Genomic DNA, 21,873 nt, shown 5'->3' with positions numbered 1-21,873 from the left:
GCTGGTATGAAAAATATTTTTATTCCACCGGAGTGCTCCTTTAAGGTTAAAATAGAGCAGAAAAAAAGACAATGTACTTTAAAAGTAATGTAAACAGAGAATATTATAACTTGAGGATTCAATTCACTTTTTGTGAATTCTGGGTAGAAGAGAAAGAATATAAAATAAAATGAATGACCACCACCACCACCACCAACAAAGGGGAAAAAAAACTATATTGGTTTTTCACAGCCTCATTTGCATGTAAAATCACCAAAGCAAGCTCCATGTATATGTATATACAAAGTTATTTTTCTTATTGTTTTCCTGTGTAAATCAAAAAGGTCTACATGTTTAATAAATTGCTAAATGCAATGATGTAAGCAAGATTCTAAGTGTGGTGTGATTGCACAAAAATATATAACAAAGAAAACAAGGTTAACATCTGTCTGTCTATCTATCTATCTATCTAATACATATCAAAGATGTAAAGATACTACAAAACAGAAGATATATCCTGGCTCTGCTAATGCTGAGATGTAACTTGCCATAGCAGTATATGATAAAAAGTCTTGACTGTGTAATGAACTTACACTGATTAGAAATTGAGATATCCTTAGCTAAATTTATGATAATTTGCTATTTGGTTAGGGAATTGCTTAATACTTGTATCCTCGGCATGTACATTTGCCCTTTAGGAACATTGTAGACTGCACTGAAAGGCACGCTTGCTATATAAAGCTTCATATTTGTTGATGTTTGCTTAATTACAGAGGTAGAGAAATCTTCATCACTAATCAGCTGAGACACTAGACGGCTCCGAGCTCGCTCACAGCAGGATTGTGCAAATCCTCTGATGAAAACTATACAGTGATTCATTTTTGCATGGCTTATATTTCACATCATTACAGTCATCCCGGGAGGAGACATTGGGGGACAGACAGATTGAATACTCATAATTAAATTGTCTTGCTCTTGATGTCTCAAATAAAGTATAAAGTTTATTACTACTATGAAATGTAAAAAAGTAAACTGTGCTTAATATTTACATTTAGACCAAAGCTTAACCTGGAACTGACACTGGATACATAGCCAGTATAAACATTTTGCATCTTTTATCAAGGGTTGTCAAGGGAGCATAAATGGTCTTCTGTTCCCCGATGCTCCCCTTCTGCTCTCGACTCGAAAGTATACTGTTCCAAGACAGGAGGAGGCAGGTGCTTGTCCCGAGCATTGTGTGCGGTTGAAACCATGCCCACACATGTTGCACAATAGCTGCATGATGTCGCGACAACATCGGTAACATCAAGCATCCATTGGTTATCACGTGGGGATGTGGTTTCGCCTGCACATAATGATTGGGACAAGAACCCGATCCTCTTGCCTCGGCACAGAACACGTCTGCAAAATGGAGCACTGGGGAGCAGAACTTGTAGGACCTTTTCTGTTTCCCGGACAACCCCTGTAAAAGGGCACTGCACTTTCAATAATATTTGCATAAATCAGCCCAAATGAATGTTTGAATGAAAAAAATTTACATAAAATTTATGTAATGGTCAGAAATAGTGCTGTTCCTTCTGTACAAAAGCTTCACCACTGCATCATCATTAACTTATGTGACAGCCTGGGAAGTTGGACAGACTGTGGTATGGTACCTGAATGTATCACATTGTGACGCCAGGGCACCATTAATCTACATGATCCGAGGATAGGTTCGCTTCTCCTGGACCAGGCATGGGATAAGAAATACACCGATGCCAGGTTATGTATAACTGTCTTTACTGAAGCAAGAGTAGATGTTACAGTCCTCACAGCGCAGATTAGAGTAGATGAAATGTAACCCTTGGGAGCCCAGTAGGCTTGCTGTGACTTGTAGTATTGTGCTTGAGATTTTAGGCTTAATGCTGAGACCTCCCATGCTGACTATGGTTCTGATAGGGTCCAATTAATGCTACATCACCAGGGTATGAACTATCTCTGTGTGGCCGGTCGACTCACCGTGTATTATGCACACAATTAGGAATTTTGGAATCCTCCTGGGCAGGGAAAACTTGCAGAATGGCGCAGACACTTGCTTGAAGATTTATTTTAGGCTTCCCTCAGATCACCTCACACTCCTGCTGTCTCACACTGAGCTTACACTATTCTCAAGTAAACTGAAACTAAAACTGAACCAAACTGAACAGCTCCTTCCAACCTACACTATATGTGGCTTAACTAGGGGGGCCTCCCATTGAGCAACCAGGGTCACATGGGTACTCTGCATCATTCCTCCTTACAAATATCCTGGACATTTCTTAAAGGGGAACGCCATTGGAAAAAAAAAATTTTCAAATCAACTGGTTCCAGAAAGTTAAACAGATTTGTAAATTACTTCTATTTAAAAATATTAACCCTTCTAATACTTATCAGCTGCGTTATGCTACAGATATACTACAGAAAATTTTCCAAAGTGCTTTCCAGTCTGACAACAGTGCTCCCTGCTGACACCTCTGTCCATGTCAGGAACTGTCCAGAGCAGGAGAGGTTTTCTCTGGGGGTATGCTTCTAATCTGGCCAGTTCCTGACATGGACAGAGATGTCAGCAAAGAGCACTGTTGTCAGACTGGAATAAGCTTCACAAATTTCTCTGTAGTATACAGCAGCTGATAAGTACTGGAAGGATTAAGATTTTGAAATAGAAGTAATCTGCAAATCTTTTTAACTTTCTGACCCCAGTTGGTTTGAAAACATTTGTTTTCCACTTGTTTCCACCGGAGTTCCCCTTTAAAGACACAGTGCAACACAATATAAATTAACAGACAAAGATCATAACAAATATCTAAGCATCACCTGAGCAGCAGGGCCTATCGTAGGCACCTGAAGCAATGTTTACCTGACAGGACACACTCCAGTACTGGGACACCACACTTACATGTAATAATAGGATCTGTAAACAAAATATAACCAGTAATTCATATCCAAAATCACTGAAATGATATCTTTTTGATTAAACATTGACTCGCATAACAAAGCAGTTTTATACCTCTTCTCTATCAGATTCCGGACTCTCTTTGTTGCTGGAGAACGATGTGATGTAGAAACATTAGAATGGTCCAAAAATGTTTTTAAAGTTCCAGTACTGGATCACTGGTGGCAAACTGGTAAGTGAATATTGGATGGTCGCACATTATGATAGAATGTTCATTTTGAGGAGTCTTCCTTTACTGGGTGAACAAACCAATGTTTGTTGGTTATTTTTGGTAAATGAAGTTATTTACAGAAATCTCATAAGGCTATCAAATAGAGGAAAGTTGTTCAAAACAACATTAACAATTTAAAACGTTACTATCAGGATGGCCAGCATCAGGATACGGTTAAACTAAGAGAGCAATCTCGTTGCCCAGGACTAGCACCAAAATTTGGTGGACGTCACTTCCCAGAGTCCCATAGACTTGAACGGGACTTCCGAGATGGGACACCTGGCAGTCTGTCTGATCACTTTAGTTTTAGCATTAGCCTCAGGCAAAGGGATGGCACTCTTAGTTTAACCATATCCTGCTGCTGGTCATCTGATAGTTACGCATTATTGGTTACAACACACTATACAGTTAATTGTTGCTGGTAACACTCTGCAACTTTCTGGAGCAGCATTCTCCAGAAAACAATTAAAATATAACATATCATCGTCTCACATAAATTTCAGATCAGTGTTACCTGCACAGAGTCTCTTGTTAACTGATAACTCCACAAAACAGGAGAAAGATCATTTGTATACCCATCCAATACATATAAATATAGTCCTGATTTCCTTTTCTCAACAGACACCTCCTACCTTCTTGTCAGTCCACTACACCACAGGAGTAAGCCAAACAGGCAGCACCACAGCACCTTAGGGCAGCCAACCTCCTGCTATCCACCAGTCAACAGTCCCTTCTAGGCTGTGATTTCACACAACCTTGTGGCTCGGCCAATGATTACGTTAGTCTACATGAATTAGTTCAGCTTCCCAAGTGCTCTGATTACCTGTAAAAGTTCGGGATGTTATGTCTCCTAGGACTATATACATCTTTTTCAGACAACCGAAGCACTTGGAAAGCTTAACTAATTCATGCAGACTAAAATAATCATTGGCCGAGCCATGTGGTTCGTTACAAGCCAATGTACTGTAAGTTCGCTCAACTCTGCTTAGGAACTTCTGCTTTCTATTCTTTAGGGGCCATAGCAGTAGTCCTAAAACAGTTTTATCATATGGCAGGATGGTACAGCTAACCTGATGTGACCTACATATACTTGTGACCTAACTATTCTCTTTTGTCAGTGTAGTTGTTCCCATAGTCCAAAATTCCTCTGGACACTAGGATTCTGGGAAACAACTTTACCGAACTTCTTGTATAATTCCAATGTAGCATAGTTGCTCTGGTAAAGCTTAGAAGGTTTACAGATTTTTTGAGGCAGAGGAATGGTTTTGTCATTGTCCCTTTCAAGTAATGCTTTTTAGCAGGTTTATTAACCAAAGGCCAAAAGATTAGTATATTACAGAGAGAGGCCCTTGTTCAGCCTTTTTTTTTCACTGACGACTACAAACAAACCTCCTTGTTGGAACACTTTATCTGCGCAAAGTGTACAGGAACAGTGACTTGATTGTAGACAGGATTGCTTCTAATGATAACACACATATGATCAAGGTGTAGGTAGGTTGGTTGGGAGGATCAACTGACCAAGACATCATTCATTTGTATACAGTAAATGCAGATTTTAACCCCTAAAGCTTTAAATACCTCAGTGTATGCGATGAATACGCTGCAATGCACAAATAAGCCTTTGCAAAAAAAAACTAAAAGTACCTCAAACACATTTATGCAAAAACCTTTTTTTCTCACAACACGCACAACTGTGTTGCCACACAACAACTTCTTTGTATAATAGCTGGACCATTGGTACTGCTGGGACACTACAGCACTTTTTAGGTTCAATTGATAATCATTTACTAATAATGCTGTGTTTTAAGAATAATGCCAAGGCACCTTATCCCATATGGCCTATTTGGTGTCCTTAAGACTGTAGCTAGCCATACACATTAGATATCCCCATTGATCACACATTTTTCACCTATTCTGCAGAAAGGCAATAAGTGCTATTGTTGGATTAACCCCCTTTTTAAGTCTGCGTTTTGTCTAGATCCTAGTGTGATATGATGTTTGTATGTTCTCTATTTAAATGTCAACTTTCTCTAGAAACTGGATCTGCTATTACAGCAACATGTACTGGTCTGGGAAATTCATTGACACCTCCTCCAGGGCAAGCAGGGAAACCTGTCCCAGGGTATAATGGTAAGTCATTGCACTACATGAACTGAAAGTTGTGTAAACTGGCAAGCGAATATATACGCTAATGAAACATACACTGTACATACTGTACATATACTGTAATATTTTTCCAACTCCTCCCAACTACATAGAAACATAGAATGTGTCGGCAGATGAGAACCATTTGGCCCATCTAGTCTACCCAATAATCTGAATCCTATCAATAGTCCCTGGTCCTATCTTATATGAAGGATAGCCTTATGCTTATCCCATCCGTGCTTAAACTCCTTCACTGTATTTGCAGCGACCACTTCTGCAGGAAGGCTATTCCATGCATCCACTACTCTCTACTTCCTGGTCTTACTTTTAAACCTTTGCCCCTCTAATTTAAAACTATGTCCTCTTGTGGTAGTTTTTCTTATAAATATGCTCTCCTCCTTTACCATGTTGATTCCCTTTATGTATTTAAAAGTCTCTATCATATCCCCTTTGTCTCTTCTTTCTTCCAAGCTATACATGTTAAGGTCCTTTAACCTTTCCTGGTAAGTTTTATCCTGCAATCCATGTACTAGTTTAGTAGCTCTTCACTGAACTCTCTCTAGAGTAGAACTCTCTAGAACTCTCTCTAGACTACAAAGAACAAACAAAAATACTGACCTCATGGGCTTCTCTATCAACCACTCGAACGTGAAGGCAGAATTTCTGCTTCCAGCCGGGCAGCGTTCCATACAATACAGTACAGAATCGGGCTGACAGTATGATGGCTTGATCCAGCTGCCTGCTCAAACATACTAACAAGTTGTAGTGCCAAGGATCAGATCTACAATTAACACAGGTTAGAATAGGTGATAGCAAGCTGATCTTGGGGGGAGGGGGGGAATCTAGGTCTTGCAAATAGTTTCCTTTGAAGAGACGGATGCTGTGGTGCCCGCACCGGCACCGCGGGCACGTGTCCCTCTATGCTCTGCTGCGGAGGAATCTCCTGTAGTTCCGGCGCGATTGGTGCGCCTCAGATGTCAGCACACCGCATCTGTCAGCCCGGCATCCCAGACTTGGGAGGGGGGAACCACTCCTTCCGGTCCGCACTCCCTCCACACTCCTGTGGTCCCTATGCCGAACTCTCCAAATGGGGCACCGGCCCGCGTCCACCCACCATCTCCAGACCCCGCAAATCGGGGGGGGGGGGGATAGCCGCTCCAACCGGACAAAGGAGCTGGGGCAAGGGGGTTCAGCCCGGATCCCATGGGCTACATTGAACAGGAGTGCAGCATTGGTCGGAGGTCGGGGGGGGAGGAGTCAGAGCGCCACTGCCTCACGTCATGCCGCCAGGTGCCAATCTTTGGAAATCTCGACTTTTTCCAATGTTGATAAAAAAAAAATCCAGAGGTCTATAATTTCTTTTAAAACTGTTTAGTACTTTATCAGGTCATTGTGATTATTCATATAGAAATACCCTTTTATTTCACTGCTGGAAGATGGCAGGGACCTGTATGATAGAAAGGCATAGAGACTCTCAAACAGGCCCGGACTGGCCTAGCGGGATACCTGGAATTTTCCCGGTGGGCCGCCGGCCCTAGGGTCGCTTTGCAGGGATTAACGTATGGGCACCAGGCCCCTACATGAAAATAGGCCCAGCGGCCTGCACAGGCGGCCCACATAGGCCGCCCGGCACCTACGATACATATCTTAACAGAAGAAGAGGGCCGGCCCTGCACTGTCCCAGGCCGGCCCTGCTTCTTACTTACGACCCTGGGTTGTCAGTGTGGCTGCCTGGGAGAGGCGCTTTGAACTCCGGCGTGGTGCGCTGCTGCGTTCAGACGTGAGGTCACGTCACCGTGAGGGTGACGTGACCTCACGTCTAAGCGCAGCAGCCCACCATGGTAGAGTCTAAATCCTAGCCAGCTAAAGGACCTGGTCCATCTGCTGCCTAGGAAATAGCCTTGCCTCCGCCTATTCGAGTCTAGTCACATGGCTGGTCACATGGTCATGACATCATCAGAGGTCCTTTAGCTGGCTAGGATATAGCATCTACCAGCCCACCATGTCGGAGTTCACTGTGCCACCGAGCAGAGCCCTGCTTGTCCTCTATGTAAAGAGCCCTGCTTGTCCGCCATGTAAAGAGCCCTGCTTGTTGTCAGTGTACAGAGCCCTGCTTGTCCTCAGTGTATAGAGCCCTGCTTGTCCTCAGTGTATAGAGCCCTGCTTGTCCTCAGTGTATAGAGCCCTGCTTGTCCTCAGTTTATAGAGCCCTGCTTGTCCTCAGTGTATAGAGCCCTGCTTGTCCTCAATGTAAATAGCCCTGCTTGTCCTCAGTGCACAGAGCCCTGCTTAACCTCAATGTACAGAGCCCTGCTTGTCCTCCATGTTATGAGCCCTGCTTGTTGTCAGTGTACAGAACCCCGCTTGTCCTCAGTGTACAGAGCCCTGCTTGTTGTCAGTGTACAGAGCCCTGCTTGTCCTCCATGTAAAGAGCCCTGCTTGTCCTCCATGTAAAGAGCCCTGCTTGTCCTCCATGTAAAGAGCCCTGCTTGTCCTCCATGTAAAGAGCCCTGCTTGTCCTCCATGTAAAGAGCCCTGCTTGTCCTCCGTGTAAAGAGCCCTGCTTGTCCTCCATGTAAAGAGCCCTGCTTGTTGTCGGTGAACAGAGCCCTGCTTGTTGTCAGTGTACAGAGTCCTGCTTGTCCTCCATGTAAAGAGTCCTGCTTGTCCTCAGTGTACAGAGCCCTGCTTGTACTCAGTGTACAGAGCCCTGCTTGTCCTCAGTGTACGGAGCCCTGCTTGTCCTCGGTGTACGGAGCCCTGCTTGCCCTCGGTGTACGGAGCCCTGCTTGCCCTCGGTGTACGGAGCCCTGCTTGTCCTCGGTGTACGGAGCCCTGCTTGTCCTCGGTGTACGGAGCCCTGCTTGTCCTCGGTGTACGGAGCCCTGCTTGTCCTCGGTGTACGGAGCCCTGCTTGTCCTCGGTGTACGGAGCCCTGCTTGTCCTCGGTGTACGGAGCCCTGCTTGTCCTCGGTGTACGGAGCCCTGCTTGTCCTCGGTGTACGGAGCCCTGCTTGTCCTCGGTGTACGGAGCCCTGCTTGTCCTCGGTGTACGGAGCCCTGCTTGCCCTCGGTGTACGGAGCCCTGCTTGCCCTCGGTGTACGGAGCCCTGCTTGCCCTCGGTGTACGGAGCCCTGCTTGCCCTCGGTGTACGGAGCCCTGCTTGCCCTCGGTGTACGGAGCCCTGCTTGCCCTCGGTGTACGGAGCCCTGCTTGCCCTCGGTGTATGGAGCCCTGCTTGCCCTCGGTGTACGGAGCCCTGCTTGCCCTCGGTGTACGGAGCCCTGCTTGCCCTCGGTGTACGGAGCCCTGCTTGCCCTCGGTGTACGGAGCCCTGCTTGCCCTCGGTGTACGGAGCCCTGCTTGCCCTCGGTGTACGGAGCCCTGCTTGCCCTCGGTGTACGGAGCCCTGCTTGCCCTCGGTGTACGGAGCCCTGCTTGTATACTGCACCTAATGTGGGGGAACTATACTGCACCTAATGTGGGGGAACTATACTGCACCTAATGTGGGGAGAACTATACTGCACCTAATGTGGGGAGAACTATACTGCACCTAATGTGGGGAGAACTATACTGCATCTAATGTGGGGAAACTATACTATTTTTGCTCTTTATATATGTATTATCTATAAATAAGGCACTCTTCAAATATGCTTTAAAATGCATGATTTTACCTTTTATGAACGAGAAAATAACGACGTGCTGGTATAATGACGCAACACTATGGGGCTGGTTTGTAATTTTTTCCAGGGCTGGTTTTCACGCCCAGTCCGGCCCTGATCTCAAAATGTTTAAATGGTTGGGTCTGGGTGTTCAGAACCCTCACTAACTGTTAGAATAAGCAGGGAGACACGCATGGTTGAGGGCATCTCTCCCTGGCTAGCTGTGCTCTCCGTCTTGCTGCAAGAGATGGGCTTATGCATTTACTACTATTTACTACTGTTTACTAATAAATATTGATTTACATAAATGTACACAAAATTGAAAAATATATTTTTTTCCCACATTTTAGTCCTAACAAGAATGATTGCGATAACTCTTATGTGTTTGCATAAGATATAAATAGAAAGCCTTATCTGTCACAAAAAAACGGATCAAAACCAAAAACACTCAGGTCTTCACAGCACTAAACAACAGTTAAAGAGAATCGAGCATATACAGAAGGTGCTGTTCACAGCTTTGAAGTTATTTGATATGCAGAGCATCTATTATAGATAATCTCAAAGCTGTGAATCACACATATTGAGCATGAAAGTGAACTGCAAAGTCAAGGATCCTGAAATGTAAGGTATACTATTTAAGAGAAGACAAGACCTAAATCCTTTCAGCAGTCACTATAAACTAACTTGAGAGATAAGAATTACAAGAGGGAGATGGACTGGTCATAAACTCAGGTTTGACCACTACTGTGTAAGGGTGTACATCGCCTAGTGGAAACCACAAGGGGCCTTGGCAGCCAAGATAGGTTGAAGGGCCCATATAAAAAAAAATGTCAGATGTGTTGCCCAAGGGCGAACCCATGTGTATAGTTTACATTGATTTGCAATTATGGTTAAATAAGGCTCCAATGACATAGGAACAGTTACTGCCTGATACCCCTGGGGGCCCAGACCCACCACTGATATCCTTTTAATTCTCTTGCTTCTTTATTATGATTTGACCCATATAAATTGTGAGACTGTAGGGAACTGGGATGACATGCTGCTCTCTGTCCCCCTCTGAGTATTCCCCTGCACAGTGACCCTCCTAGACACCGGGCTGTGCAGGGAACTGCAGCTGGCTCCATTCGCTTATATAGTTTCACTCTACATCTTTTTCCACAGCCAGGTGGTCATGAGCGTCTTTGAAGGAAACAAAATGTTAAGGACTACACACCACTGCAAAAATACTGCTTCATTCTCAAGATGGATATGGTTCCCTGAGTTTGGACCCCACTAATCATAAAGGGCCCACATATCATAGTGATACCCCTGCACTCCCTATACCTGAAACTAAATATATCTAAAACTTTATAAAACTACTTGTATTTCCTCCATCGACTAATCTACCTAAACCTGAGATTTTCATCTCAGGGTGTGGTACTACCATAACTCCTGGGTAGCATGCCCGCTGTCTTGGAGTTATGCTAGACTCAGATCTGTATTTTGCTCCTTATATATTTAGTCCCATTCATGTTCTTGTCACTTGCATCTCAAAAACATCTCCAGCAACCTGTAAGTTATGAATCCAGTGAACTGGGTACATCACATGACCTTTTAAGGTCCTTGTACATTTTATATATCGCAACCGTACATCATGTGACCACTAAGGTCCTGTACATATATTTTCTATACATTTAAATAAATATAAATACTTTTTACATGAGGCAACCAAGGGGAAGCCCTGCAGGAGAGCCCTATATGAATGGAGGGACTCTAGCTGGGACAAGGGACAAGGACTTTAAACAAGGGACAGGACAAGGTCCTGTACCGGGACACCACATTGCAACAGGGCCCCATATGCCAATTATAATACTTGTCTATTATGGATGTGCTTTGGGGCACCATTAGGCACCAGGACCCTGGTGCAACTGCTACCTCTGCTAACTATACGGCTGTGCCCCTGCCTTGATTATTGTAACTCTTCACTTTTAGGCCTTCCCTTCTCTAAAGTCTCCCCTCTTCAGTCCATTCTGAATGCCACAGCCAGACTCTTCTTTCTTTCCAGCCATCACACCAATGCCTCCCCCCTATGTCAGTCACTTCACTGTTTATTCCAGACTAAATAAGTAGAGTCCTCCCTCTCACCCACAAGGCTCTCCACAGTGCTACACCTCCCTACATCTCCTCCCTCATCTCGGTCTACCATCCTACACTTCCTCTCCGATCTGCTTATGATATAAAACTAACATCTATAATCCGAACCTCTCACTGCTGCCTCCAAGACTTTGCTTGTGCAGCACCAGTTCTCTGTTATGCAATACCCTGAACCCTTAGACATATACCCAGCATCCACAGTTTTAAATGTGCCCTAAAGACACCTCTGTGCATGCAGTTGTATAGCTTCCCCTAATTGGCCTCCCCTACTATCACTATTGGGGAGATTTTTTAAAACCTGTCCAGAGGAAAAGTTGCTGAGTTGCCAAGTAACCAATCAGATCTCTTCTTTTATTTTTCACAGGCCTTTTAAAAAATGAAAGAATTGATCTAATTGGTTGCTATTGGCAACTTTTCCTCTAAACAGATATTGATAAATTTCCCCCTATGTCTCCCCACTCTCATTTGGAGGGGTCTTCTTATGCACCTTAAACACAATAGGTTGGTGACTTGTTCACAACCACCTTTATGAAATCTACCCTATTTATATAATGCTGGACCATTGTATCAATTAACTACTTTCTGCCTTTTGTCTTAACTTCATTCCTCATAGTCTGTAAGCTCTCAGGAGCAGGACCTTCTACTTTTGTTTAATATTTAGTGTGTAATATGGTATAATGCCTGAGATTTGTGCTTATTTGTACCCTTATTATTAGTTGTCATTTTATGAGATATAAATACCCCTTCAAAGCAAACTGTACCTTTCGGCCCCTTTTAGGACAGATTATATATGCACTGGCCTTGATATACTGTTGTAAATCCAACCTGTTTTGTTGGGTTGTGTTCCAAAATGTGATGCAGTGCGCTACTAATTGGCACATTGCAACATAAATTGTGTCTGCACAATAATTTGTGGTGTAATGCCCCAAAATAATCCTACAAACCCGAAAAAGGGAAGTGCTTGGCCAGAAAAGAGGCGTGGTCGACCTAAAAAGGGGTGTGATCTCACAACCTGACCTATTTAGTATTGCACTCTCACAAAATTCACAAAATCCATTTGCAAAATGTGAATAAATAGCTGAAAATTTTCCATGAAGAAAAAGCTAGTCAGAACTTTCTCGACCTATGAATCCCCATAGTAAAGATAGTGGAATCCTGCAGGTCTGAAACAACATTTCACACTATTAAAAACCCAACACTCTTAGTAAATCAGGGCCAGGGTTTTTATTTACCGGGACTGGATATGATAATGAAGAAAAAAAGGCTCTGCATACTGGAGCTATATATTCAAAACCAAGGTGACAAAATGTGACCCATCCTATCAGATCAGAAAAGTATTTTCCAAAATTTGCCTTATGGAAATGTATATTTAAAAGGGTTATCCAGGAAAAAATGTTTTTTTAAATATCACTTGGCTCCAGAAAGTTAAATAGATTTGTAAATTACTTCTATTAAAAATCTTAATTCTTTCAGTACTTATGAGCTTCTGAAGTTGAGTTGTTCTTTTCTGTCAAAATGATCTCTGATGACACGTGTCTCGGGAACCGCCCAGTTCAGAAGCAAATCCCTATAGCAAACCTCTTCTAAACTGGGCGGTTCAAATCTGTTTAACTATCTGGAGCCAGTTGATATATAAAAAAAAAAGTTTTTTTTCCTGGATAACCCCTTTTAATCTCAGAGACTGGACTGGGATCTGATCCGGTCTTTGACGTATCCCTGAGTCATACTATACCCTGAATCGTAACTTCTTCTTCCTTCACTCATTTTTATGGAAAAGGAGGAAGTATAGCACAAAAGAATAAACTCTTGTCCTGCTCTCACTAAACATCTGAGGAGGTGCATGCTTTTGACTTTATGTAGCAGATGTGATGGTACTCATTGATTTAAATAGGTGTTATGTGATTATTATTATTATTTTTTTTTACCCCTGCAGGGGGCCGGTCCTGCCTATAGGCAAAATAGGCAGCTGCCTAGAGTGCTCTCTTGATAAGGGCGCCGCTCTGCCAACTGCAAGAATGTTAGTAGCCGGCCAGCATCCGAAGCACATGCTGCTCATCCAAAGCACCTGCCCAGCCAGTACCACCATCGCACACACCCCCTAACCAAATCCCTTCCGGTACCATAATAATATGCCTTCTTCAGCCTGCTGGAGGAGTGTAGTGCCAGCTCCGAGGCAGACAGGCAGGTCAGGTCCGTCCAACATCCTGACATCGTGCGCGCCTCCATACATCCACCCCAACCCCCTAGCCTCTCCTGAGTGATCATGTCTGTCCGCCTCGGAGGAGTACTGCTTTCAGCGGCAACATGCTCCTAAGAGGCAGACAGGCAAGTTCACTGATGGCCTCTGCCTCATGACATCACAACTCTGTCTCCGCCCCTCCACCACCGATTGGGCTATATAGGACAGTGATGGCATTATGTAGGTTTGTTACAGCCTGTCACCCCAATAGTAAGAAGATTACATGTGGAGAGGGTTTGTTATAAGTGTGTCACCCCAGTAGTAAGGAGATTACATGAGGAGGAGGTTTGTTACAGTGTGTTACCCCAGTAGTAAGGAGATTACATGAGGAGGGGGTTTATTACAGTGTGTCACCCCATTAGTAAGAAGATTACATGAGGAGGAGGTTTATTACAGTGTGTCACCCCAGTAGTAAGAAGATTACATGAGGAGGAGGTTTGTTACAGTGTGTCACCCCAGTAGTAAGGAGATTACATGAGGAGGGGTTTATTACAGTGTGTCACCCCAGTAGTAAGAAGATTACATGAGGGGGAGGTTTATTACAGTGTGTCATCCCAGTAGTAAGGAGATTACATGAGGAGGAGGTTTATTACAGTGTGTCACCCCAGTAGTAAGGAGATTACATGAGGAGGAGGTTTGTTACAGTGTGTCACCCCAGAAGTAAGGAGATTACATAAGGACGAGGTTAATTACAGTGTCACCCCAGTAGTAAGGAGATTACATGAGGAGGAGGTTAATTACAGTGTGTCACCCCAGTAGTAAGGAGATTAGATGAGGAGGAGGTTTATTACAGTGTGTCACCCCAGTAGTAAGGAGATTACAAAAGGAGGGGGTTTATTACAGTGTGTCACCTCAGTAGTAAGGAGATTACATGAGGAGGGGGTTTATTTCAGTGTGTCACCCCAGTAGTAAGGAGATTACATGAGGAGGGGGTTTATTACAGTGTGTCACCCCAGTAGTAAGGTGATTACATGAGGAGGAGGTTTGTTACAGTGTGTCACCCCAGTAGTAAGGAGTTTACATGAGGAGGGGGTTTATTACAGTGTGTCGCCCGAGTAGTAAGGTGATTACATGAGGAGGAGGTTTGTTACAGTGTGTCACCCCAGTAGTAAGGAGATTACATGAGGAGGGGGTTTATTACAGTGTGTCGCCCCAGTAGTAAGGTGATTACATGAGGAGGAGGTTTATTACAGTGTGTCACCCCAGTAGTAAGGAGATTACATGAGGAGGAGATTTGTTACAGTGTGTCACCCCAGTAGTAAGGAGATTACATGAGGAGGAGGTTTATTACAGTGTATCACCCCAATAGTAAGAAGATTACATGGGGAGGGGTTTATTACAGTGTGTCACCCCAGTAGTAAGAAGATTACATGAGGGGGAGGTTTATTACAGTGTGTCACCCCAGTAGTAAGGAGATTACATGAGGAGGAGGTTTATTACAGTGTTTCACCACAGTAGTAATGAGATTACATGAGGAGGAGGTTTGTTACAGTGTGTCACCCAAGTAGTAAGGAAATTATATGAGGAGGGGGTTTATTACAGTGTGTCACCCCAGTAGTAAGGAGATTACATGAGGAGGAGGTTAATTACAGTGTGTCACCCCAGTAGTAAGGAGATTAGTGAGGAGGGGGTTTATTACAGTGTGTCACCCCAATAGTAAGAAGATTTCATGGGGAGAGGGTCTGTTATAGTGTGTCACCCCAGTAGTAAGGAGATTACATGAGGAGGAGGTTTATTACAGTGTGTCATCCCAGTAGTAAGGAGATTGCATGAGGAGGAGGTTTATTACAGTGTGTCACCCCAGTAGTAAGGAGATTACATGAGGAGGAGGTTTATGACAGTGTGTCACCCCAGTAGTAAGGAGATTACATAAGGACGAGGTTAATTACAGTGTCACCCCAGTAGTGAGGAGATTACATGAGGAGGAGGTTTATTACAGTGTGTCACCCCAGTAGTAAGGAAATTACATGAGGAGGAGGTTTATTACAGTGTGTCACCCCAGTAGTAAGGAGATTACATGAGGAGGGGGTTTATTTCAGTGTGTCACCCCAGTAGTAAGGAGATTACATGAGGAGGAGGCTAATTACAGTGTGTCACCCCAGTAGTAAGGAAATTACATGAGGAGGAGGTTTATTACAGTGTGTCACCCCAGTAGTAAGGAGATAACATGAGGAGGAGGTTTATGACAGTGTGTCACCCCAGTAGTAAGGAGATTACATGAGGAGGTTTATTACAGTGTGTCACCCCAGTAGTAAGGAGATTACATGAGGAGGAGGTTTATGACAGTGTGTCACCCCAGTAGTAAGGAGATTACATAAGGACGAGGTTAATTACAGTGTCACCCCAGTAGTGAGGAGATTACATGAGGAGGAGGTTTATTACAGTGTGTCACCCCAGTAGTAAGGAAATTACATGAGGAGGAGGTTTATTACAGTGTGTCACCCCAGTAGTAAGGAGATTACATGAGGAGGGGGTTTATTTCAGTGTGTCACCCCAGTAGTAAGGAGATTACATGAGGAGGAGGCTAATTACAGTGTGTCACCCCAGTAGTAAGGAAATTACATGAGGAAGAGGTTTATTACAGTGTGTCACCCCAGTAGTAAGGAGATTATATGAGGAGGGGGTTTATTACAGTGTGTCACCCCAGTAGTAAGGTGATTACATGAGGAGGAGGTTTGTTACAGTGTTTCATCCCAGTAGTAAGGAGATTACATGAGGAGGGGGTTTATTACAGTGTGTCGCCCCAGTAGTAAGGTGATTACATGAGGAGGTTTATTACAGTGTGTCACCCCAGTAGTAAGGAGATTACATGAGGAGATTTGTTACAGTGTGTCACCCCAGTAATAAGGAGATTACATGAGGAGGAGTGTTATTACAGTGTGTCACCCCAGTAGTAAGAAGATTACATGAGGAGGAGGTTTATTACAGTGTGTCACCCCAGTAGTAAGGAGATTACATGAGGAGGAGGTTTATTACAGTGTGTCACCCCAGTAGTAAGGAGATTACATGAGGAGGAGGTTTATTACAGTGTGTCACCCCAATAGTAAGAAGATTACATGGGGAAGGGGTTTGATACAGTGTGTCACCCCACTAGTAATGAGATTACATGAGGAGGAGGTTTGTTACAGTGTGTCACCCCAGTAGTAAGGAGATTATATGAGGAGGGGGTTTATTACAGTGTGTCACCCCAGTAGTAAGGAGATTACATGAGGAGGGGGTTTGTTACAGTGTGTCACCCCAGTAGTAAGGAGATTAGATGAGGAGGGGGTTTATTACAGTGTGTCACCCCAGTAGTAAGGAGATTACATGAGGAGTGGTATTGTTACAGTGTCTTACCCGAGTAGTAAGGTGATTACATGACATGGAGGTTTGTTACAGTGTGTAACCCCAGTATTAAAGTGGGGTGTGTCAAAGGGCGTGGCCGCAAAATTTGCTTTCGCCTAGGGTGGCAAAAATCCTTGCACCAGCCTTGCCCCTATATCAGCTTTTTTCACCCAGTGATCTTAGCAGTAGGAGCTTCAGGGATCAGCTCATATACCAGAAAGGGGTTTTTACTTTTGGACAATATGTATATTGAACTGGGCGGGGAATCCTGAAGACCCCATGGATATTTGGTTTGTGCATGATGTGTATCTGTGAGTATCTATATATGTTGTTATTGTTTTTATATGCACAGTTACATGAACATCTTTGTATATGTGTATGTATATATGTTATGTTATGTATGTATATACCTTGTGTACAAGTAGATAATATAGCTATATGCAAAGTTATATATGCTTGGTTTAGAACACTAACACATCTTCTGCTGGTTCCAGGCCCCGTTTTAGGTTTCTTATGTGGATGTTTATGAAGTTTTAGCACCCTCTAGTGGTAAAATTGCTAAATTAAGAATAAATAACTGAATATCCTGTAATTATAATATAAATCAATAGTTTCATAAATGTTTTTATAAATGTGCCACATTGAGATTATTTTAGTAATATATTTTACAGCCTTCAAGAAGTTTGCTGCATGTAGCTCATGATGATGTATGTGGCGCCAACCACATTTCAGGAGAAAGATTCTGATCACACTTCGTTCGATTTTCTATTCACTGACTATAGGAGCAGCATATCTGTCCCCAGGGACCCTGTACTAGGTATAAAATAGTGCATTATTTTTACACAGAGTGATTCTTTAAAAGTGTGTTGTATGTGGATTTCTCCAACTGAGTATATTCTGACCCCTTAGAAATTAAATAGGGATAGTGATGTGCATATACACCCACCAGGTCTCTCATCTTCTTTATTGCCATGGGACATAACCATCTGTCCCAACAGGTGTGATTCTTATTAGAAATCTATCATGTTTGGCAGCTCCAAACCTGGGGCTTTAATACTAGTGTTGGGCGCAAATATTCACATTTCAAATTTTTATCGCAAATTCACAAATATTGCGAATATATTCGCTATATATTCAAAATTACGAATATTCACTTTTTTCCGCATATTCACATATGTGAATATTCACATATTCCTTCTTTTCACTTGTGGGCCAATTAGAATAATGCAAATACACTTGTCAGAGATTATCAACAACATCCCTAGCAACCAATAGTAAAGTTGATATTTAACGGAGAGGTTAGAAACAATGGAGCACTCGCCACATTTCGAAGTCTTGAAGTAGTGGCTTTTATTCCAACATAGACATCACATTACACAACAAGGAGCGGAATAACGGGGTGCAGACAAGAGGCGAGGGGTAGACGGTGAGTGGTGAGTGCTCCATTGTTTCTAACTTCTCCGTTAAATATTTGCTCAATGTGAACTGCCTTCTTTTAATGTGAGCACCACCTGAAGTCATTTTACACGCGCCATACAGCCATTCATTGTGACCATCGAATTATAACGAAGAGGTCGGTTAGTGTTTGATTTCTGCTAAACATAGACATTAGTGCCGGCATCATTTCTCTGCTTATTATAAAATATTAAAGTTGCCCATCCCCTCACTGTTTTCTTCCTCGAATACATGAATATGGGAATATTCACATATGCGAATATGCAAAATTCGCGAATATAGGAAGAATATCCGTCTATAGACCGTATTTATCGGCGTATAACACGTACTGGCGTATGACACGCACCCCCATTTTAAGAGGGAAATTTAAGTAAAAAAAATAAAATGTAAAATAAATGACTTGGACTAAATGCCAGATCATCCCCCCAACTTCGTTTTCTTCTGCACCTCAGTTTGGTCCCGTCCCCTCCATTGCCACATCATTCCTTCCCTTTAATCAGTCCCTGTGCCATATTTCCCCCTCTCATTGCCACCCCCTATGTCTCATCATCCACCCCATGTCTCATCATTTCCCCCTGTCATAGACAACCACTAGCCATACAGACATTAAGCCTTTAGTGCCTCCCCCTGTCTCATCATCCCCCACCCTGTCTCATCATTCCCCCCTCATAATTTCCCCCTGTCTCATCATCCCCCTCCCTGTCTCATCATGTCCCCCCATCATTCCCCCCTAATCATCCCCCACGCTTTCATCATCATTTCCCTGTCTCATCATCCCCCACCCTGTCTCTTCATGTCCCCCATCATTCCCCCCTCATCATTCCCCCACCCTGTCTCATCATTCCCCCCTCATCATCCCCCCACCCTGTCTCATCATGTCCCCCATCATTCCCCCTGTCTCATCATCCCCCCAATGCACCCTGTCTCATCATCCCCCCCAACCTGTCTCATCATGCCCCCATCATTTCCCCCTGTCTCATCATCCCCCCCCCATCATGTTCCTCCTATGCCAGTGGTCTTCAACCTGCGGACCTCCAGATGTTGCAAAACTACAACTCCTAGCTGTCCGGGCATGCTGGGAGTTGTAGTTTTGCAACATCTGGAAGTCCGCAGGTTGAAGACCACTGTCCTATGCTATTCTTCCCCTCCTTCATCATTCCCCCTTTCCCTACTTTTCATAGTCTTTTTTATTTTCCTTAACTGGTTGCGCTTTGGCTGTCTTGCGGGCTGCGGTCAGTGAAGCAGATGAGTGACATCCTCTCCCGGCTCCTCTGCGCGGCATCAGGGATGTCCCTTTTCGGAGGCGACTACAGGAAATGAAAAGTGACGTCACTGATGCCGTGCAGAGGACGTCACTCATCTGCTTCACTGACCACACAGCCCGCAAGACCCCCCTCCTGACCTGCCGAAGCGCAGCCAGGTAAGGAGAATAAAAAAAAAACTATAAAAAGCAGGGAAAAGGGGGAATGATGAGGGAGGGGGGAGGTAAGCAAAATTAAAAGTAAAACTGTCACTTGTTTTCTCCTGCACTATCCACAGGTACTGGTGGATAGTGCGGGAGACGCTGATTAAAAGGTAGCGCAGATCCGGACAAGGTAGGGCTCATTTTAATCAGTGTCTCCCGCACTATCCACCAGTACCTGTAGATAGTGCGGGAGAAAACAAGTGACAGTTTTCCAGAGCGGGGAGGAGACTCCACTGGTCACTGATTTAAAGTGGCCGCGGCCGTGCTGCTAATACTTAACAAGCAGACGCTGCTGCAGCCGCTTTAAATCAGTGACCAGAAGATTTATCGGCATATAACACGCAGGCAGGCTTTTTGCCTTAAATTTAAGTTTTAAAAGTGCGTGTTATACGCCGATAAATACGGTATTCACAAAATATCGCGAATTCGAATATGGGCAATGCCGCTCATCACTATTTATTACTACAGGGATCCCTGCGGGGTTCTCAAATAGAAGAGCTGTGGTGGGGAAAGATATATAGAATCGCTGGGGTTTTTGTATATGTCCCCACAGCTTCTATATATCTCCCCCGATCAGCGCATGTTATATATGCCCCCCGCACAGCGCATGCTATATATGTCCCCCGCACAGCGCATGTTATATATCTTGTCCCCCGCACAGCGCATGTTATATATCTTGTCCCCCGCACAGCGCATGTTATATATCTTGTCCCCCGCACAGCGCATGTTATATATCTTGTCCCCCGCACAGCGCATGTTATATATGTCCCCCGCACAGCGCATGTTATATATCTTGTCCCCCGCACAGCGCATGTTATATATCTTGTCCCCCGCACAGCGCATGTTATATATCTTGTCCCCCGCACAGCGCATGGTATATATATCCCCCCGCACAGTGCATGTTATATATGTCCCCTTGGACAGTGCATGATATATCCCCCGCACAGCGCATGTTATATATCTTGTCCCCCGCACAGCGCATGTTATATATCTTGTCCCCCGCACAGCGTATGCTATATAACTTGTCCCCCCGCACAGCGCATGTTATATATGCCCCCCACACAGTGCATGTTAAATATCTTGTCCCCCACACAGCGCATGTTATATATGCCCCCCGCACACCGCAATCATAAGCTCACGGTAGCGCCATCATTGACAAGCATTTTATTAGCAGAGCATCTCTCTGGGAAGCCACTGACCGATGCTCTGCTAATGCTCCGCTTGTCAATGATAGCGCTTCAGAGGCATATGTGTATAGAAGTGAAGTGGGGACCAGATATAAAGTGTTATCTGGTCCCCACTTCGCTTCTATACACAATCCTCCTCAGTCCAACCACCACAGCTGCCCCATCGCCTCCCCCATCCCCGGTGTTATAATTACCTGTTGCCGGGGTCCGGGGTCCACGATCCTTCTGGCTCCGGCGCTGTGGCTGTGCGCTGCGATGCGCAATGACGAGCGACATCCCCAACGCGACGTCACCGTCAGTGCGCACAGTGACTGAGCACAGCAATTGCAACCGACCCTGGGCCCCGGCAACAGGCAATTATAACACCGGCACTGTGCGGGGGACAAGATATATAACATGTGCTGTGCAGGGGACATATATAACATGCACTGTGCGGGGGGCATATATATATATATCTGCTTGCGCTGCGGTGGGTATATGATAGCGCTGTGCGGGGGGCATATATACAATTTACCGTGCAACACAATTTCCAACCCATGGGGCACAACATTTTTTTCCCATGTGACACATTAGGAAATCAGGGAGAAACATACACGGAGTAAATGAAGAAACACCCAGAGATAAACCAGACACTCTTAGTAAATGAGGGCTAGTGTGTTTAATAAGCGGTACCGCCACAATTTACCGCTGGTATTTTTTTGCGAGAGAGTGAAACCTTTTTTACCGTTAGTAATGCGATTTCGTGCAAATTTTACAGAAATTTAGAAAAATAACTGTCAAATTCCGCGATGGTTACACAGTCTGAGGTGCAAAACTCACTAGTAATTAATATTATTACTAAGAACAGCACTAGTGCAAGGTTAATTCCCTTCTATATACTGTCAAAACTTCTACTATCAAATTATCTTAAAAACAATTTATTGTCCTTAGTAGGGATAAATGGGATCTAGGTCCTATAACTGCAGCTCAATGAAGGGATATACTGATAGCAGTTCCATAATTATCCACAAATGAGGCACATTGAATATCACAATTATTTTGATACACTGATCTTATAGGACTCCCATGTTATTACATACAATTGGTCTTGGATCAGATGCA

The 21,873-nt window shown here is 44.1% G+C and overlaps 1 protein-coding gene across 2 annotated transcripts in view; it reads left to right on the top strand.

Annotated features, from left to right (window-relative positions):
• ACSS3 (acyl-CoA synthetase short chain family member 3) overlaps window positions 1-21,873 on the top strand; it is a 112,588-nt gene that overhangs the window by 75,433 nt on the left and 15,282 nt on the right. For both annotated transcript variants that reach the window (XM_056574444.1, XM_056574443.1), the window contains exons 10-11: window positions 3,019-3,122; window positions 5,196-5,291. In XM_056574444.1, coding sequence (XP_056430419.1) covers window positions 3,019-3,122; window positions 5,196-5,291 — 200 coding nt within the window. The remainder of the gene's footprint in view (window positions 1-3,018; window positions 3,123-5,195; window positions 5,292-21,873) is intronic.

This window comes from Hyla sarda, chromosome 4 (assembly GCF_029499605.1).
Source record: "Hyla sarda isolate aHylSar1 chromosome 4, aHylSar1.hap1, whole genome shotgun sequence".
Taxonomy (NCBI): domain Eukaryota; kingdom Metazoa; phylum Chordata; class Amphibia; order Anura; family Hylidae; genus Hyla; species Hyla sarda.
The sequence above is the reverse complement of the archived record's forward strand: the minus strand, read 5'-3'. Positions and strand labels throughout refer to the sequence as shown.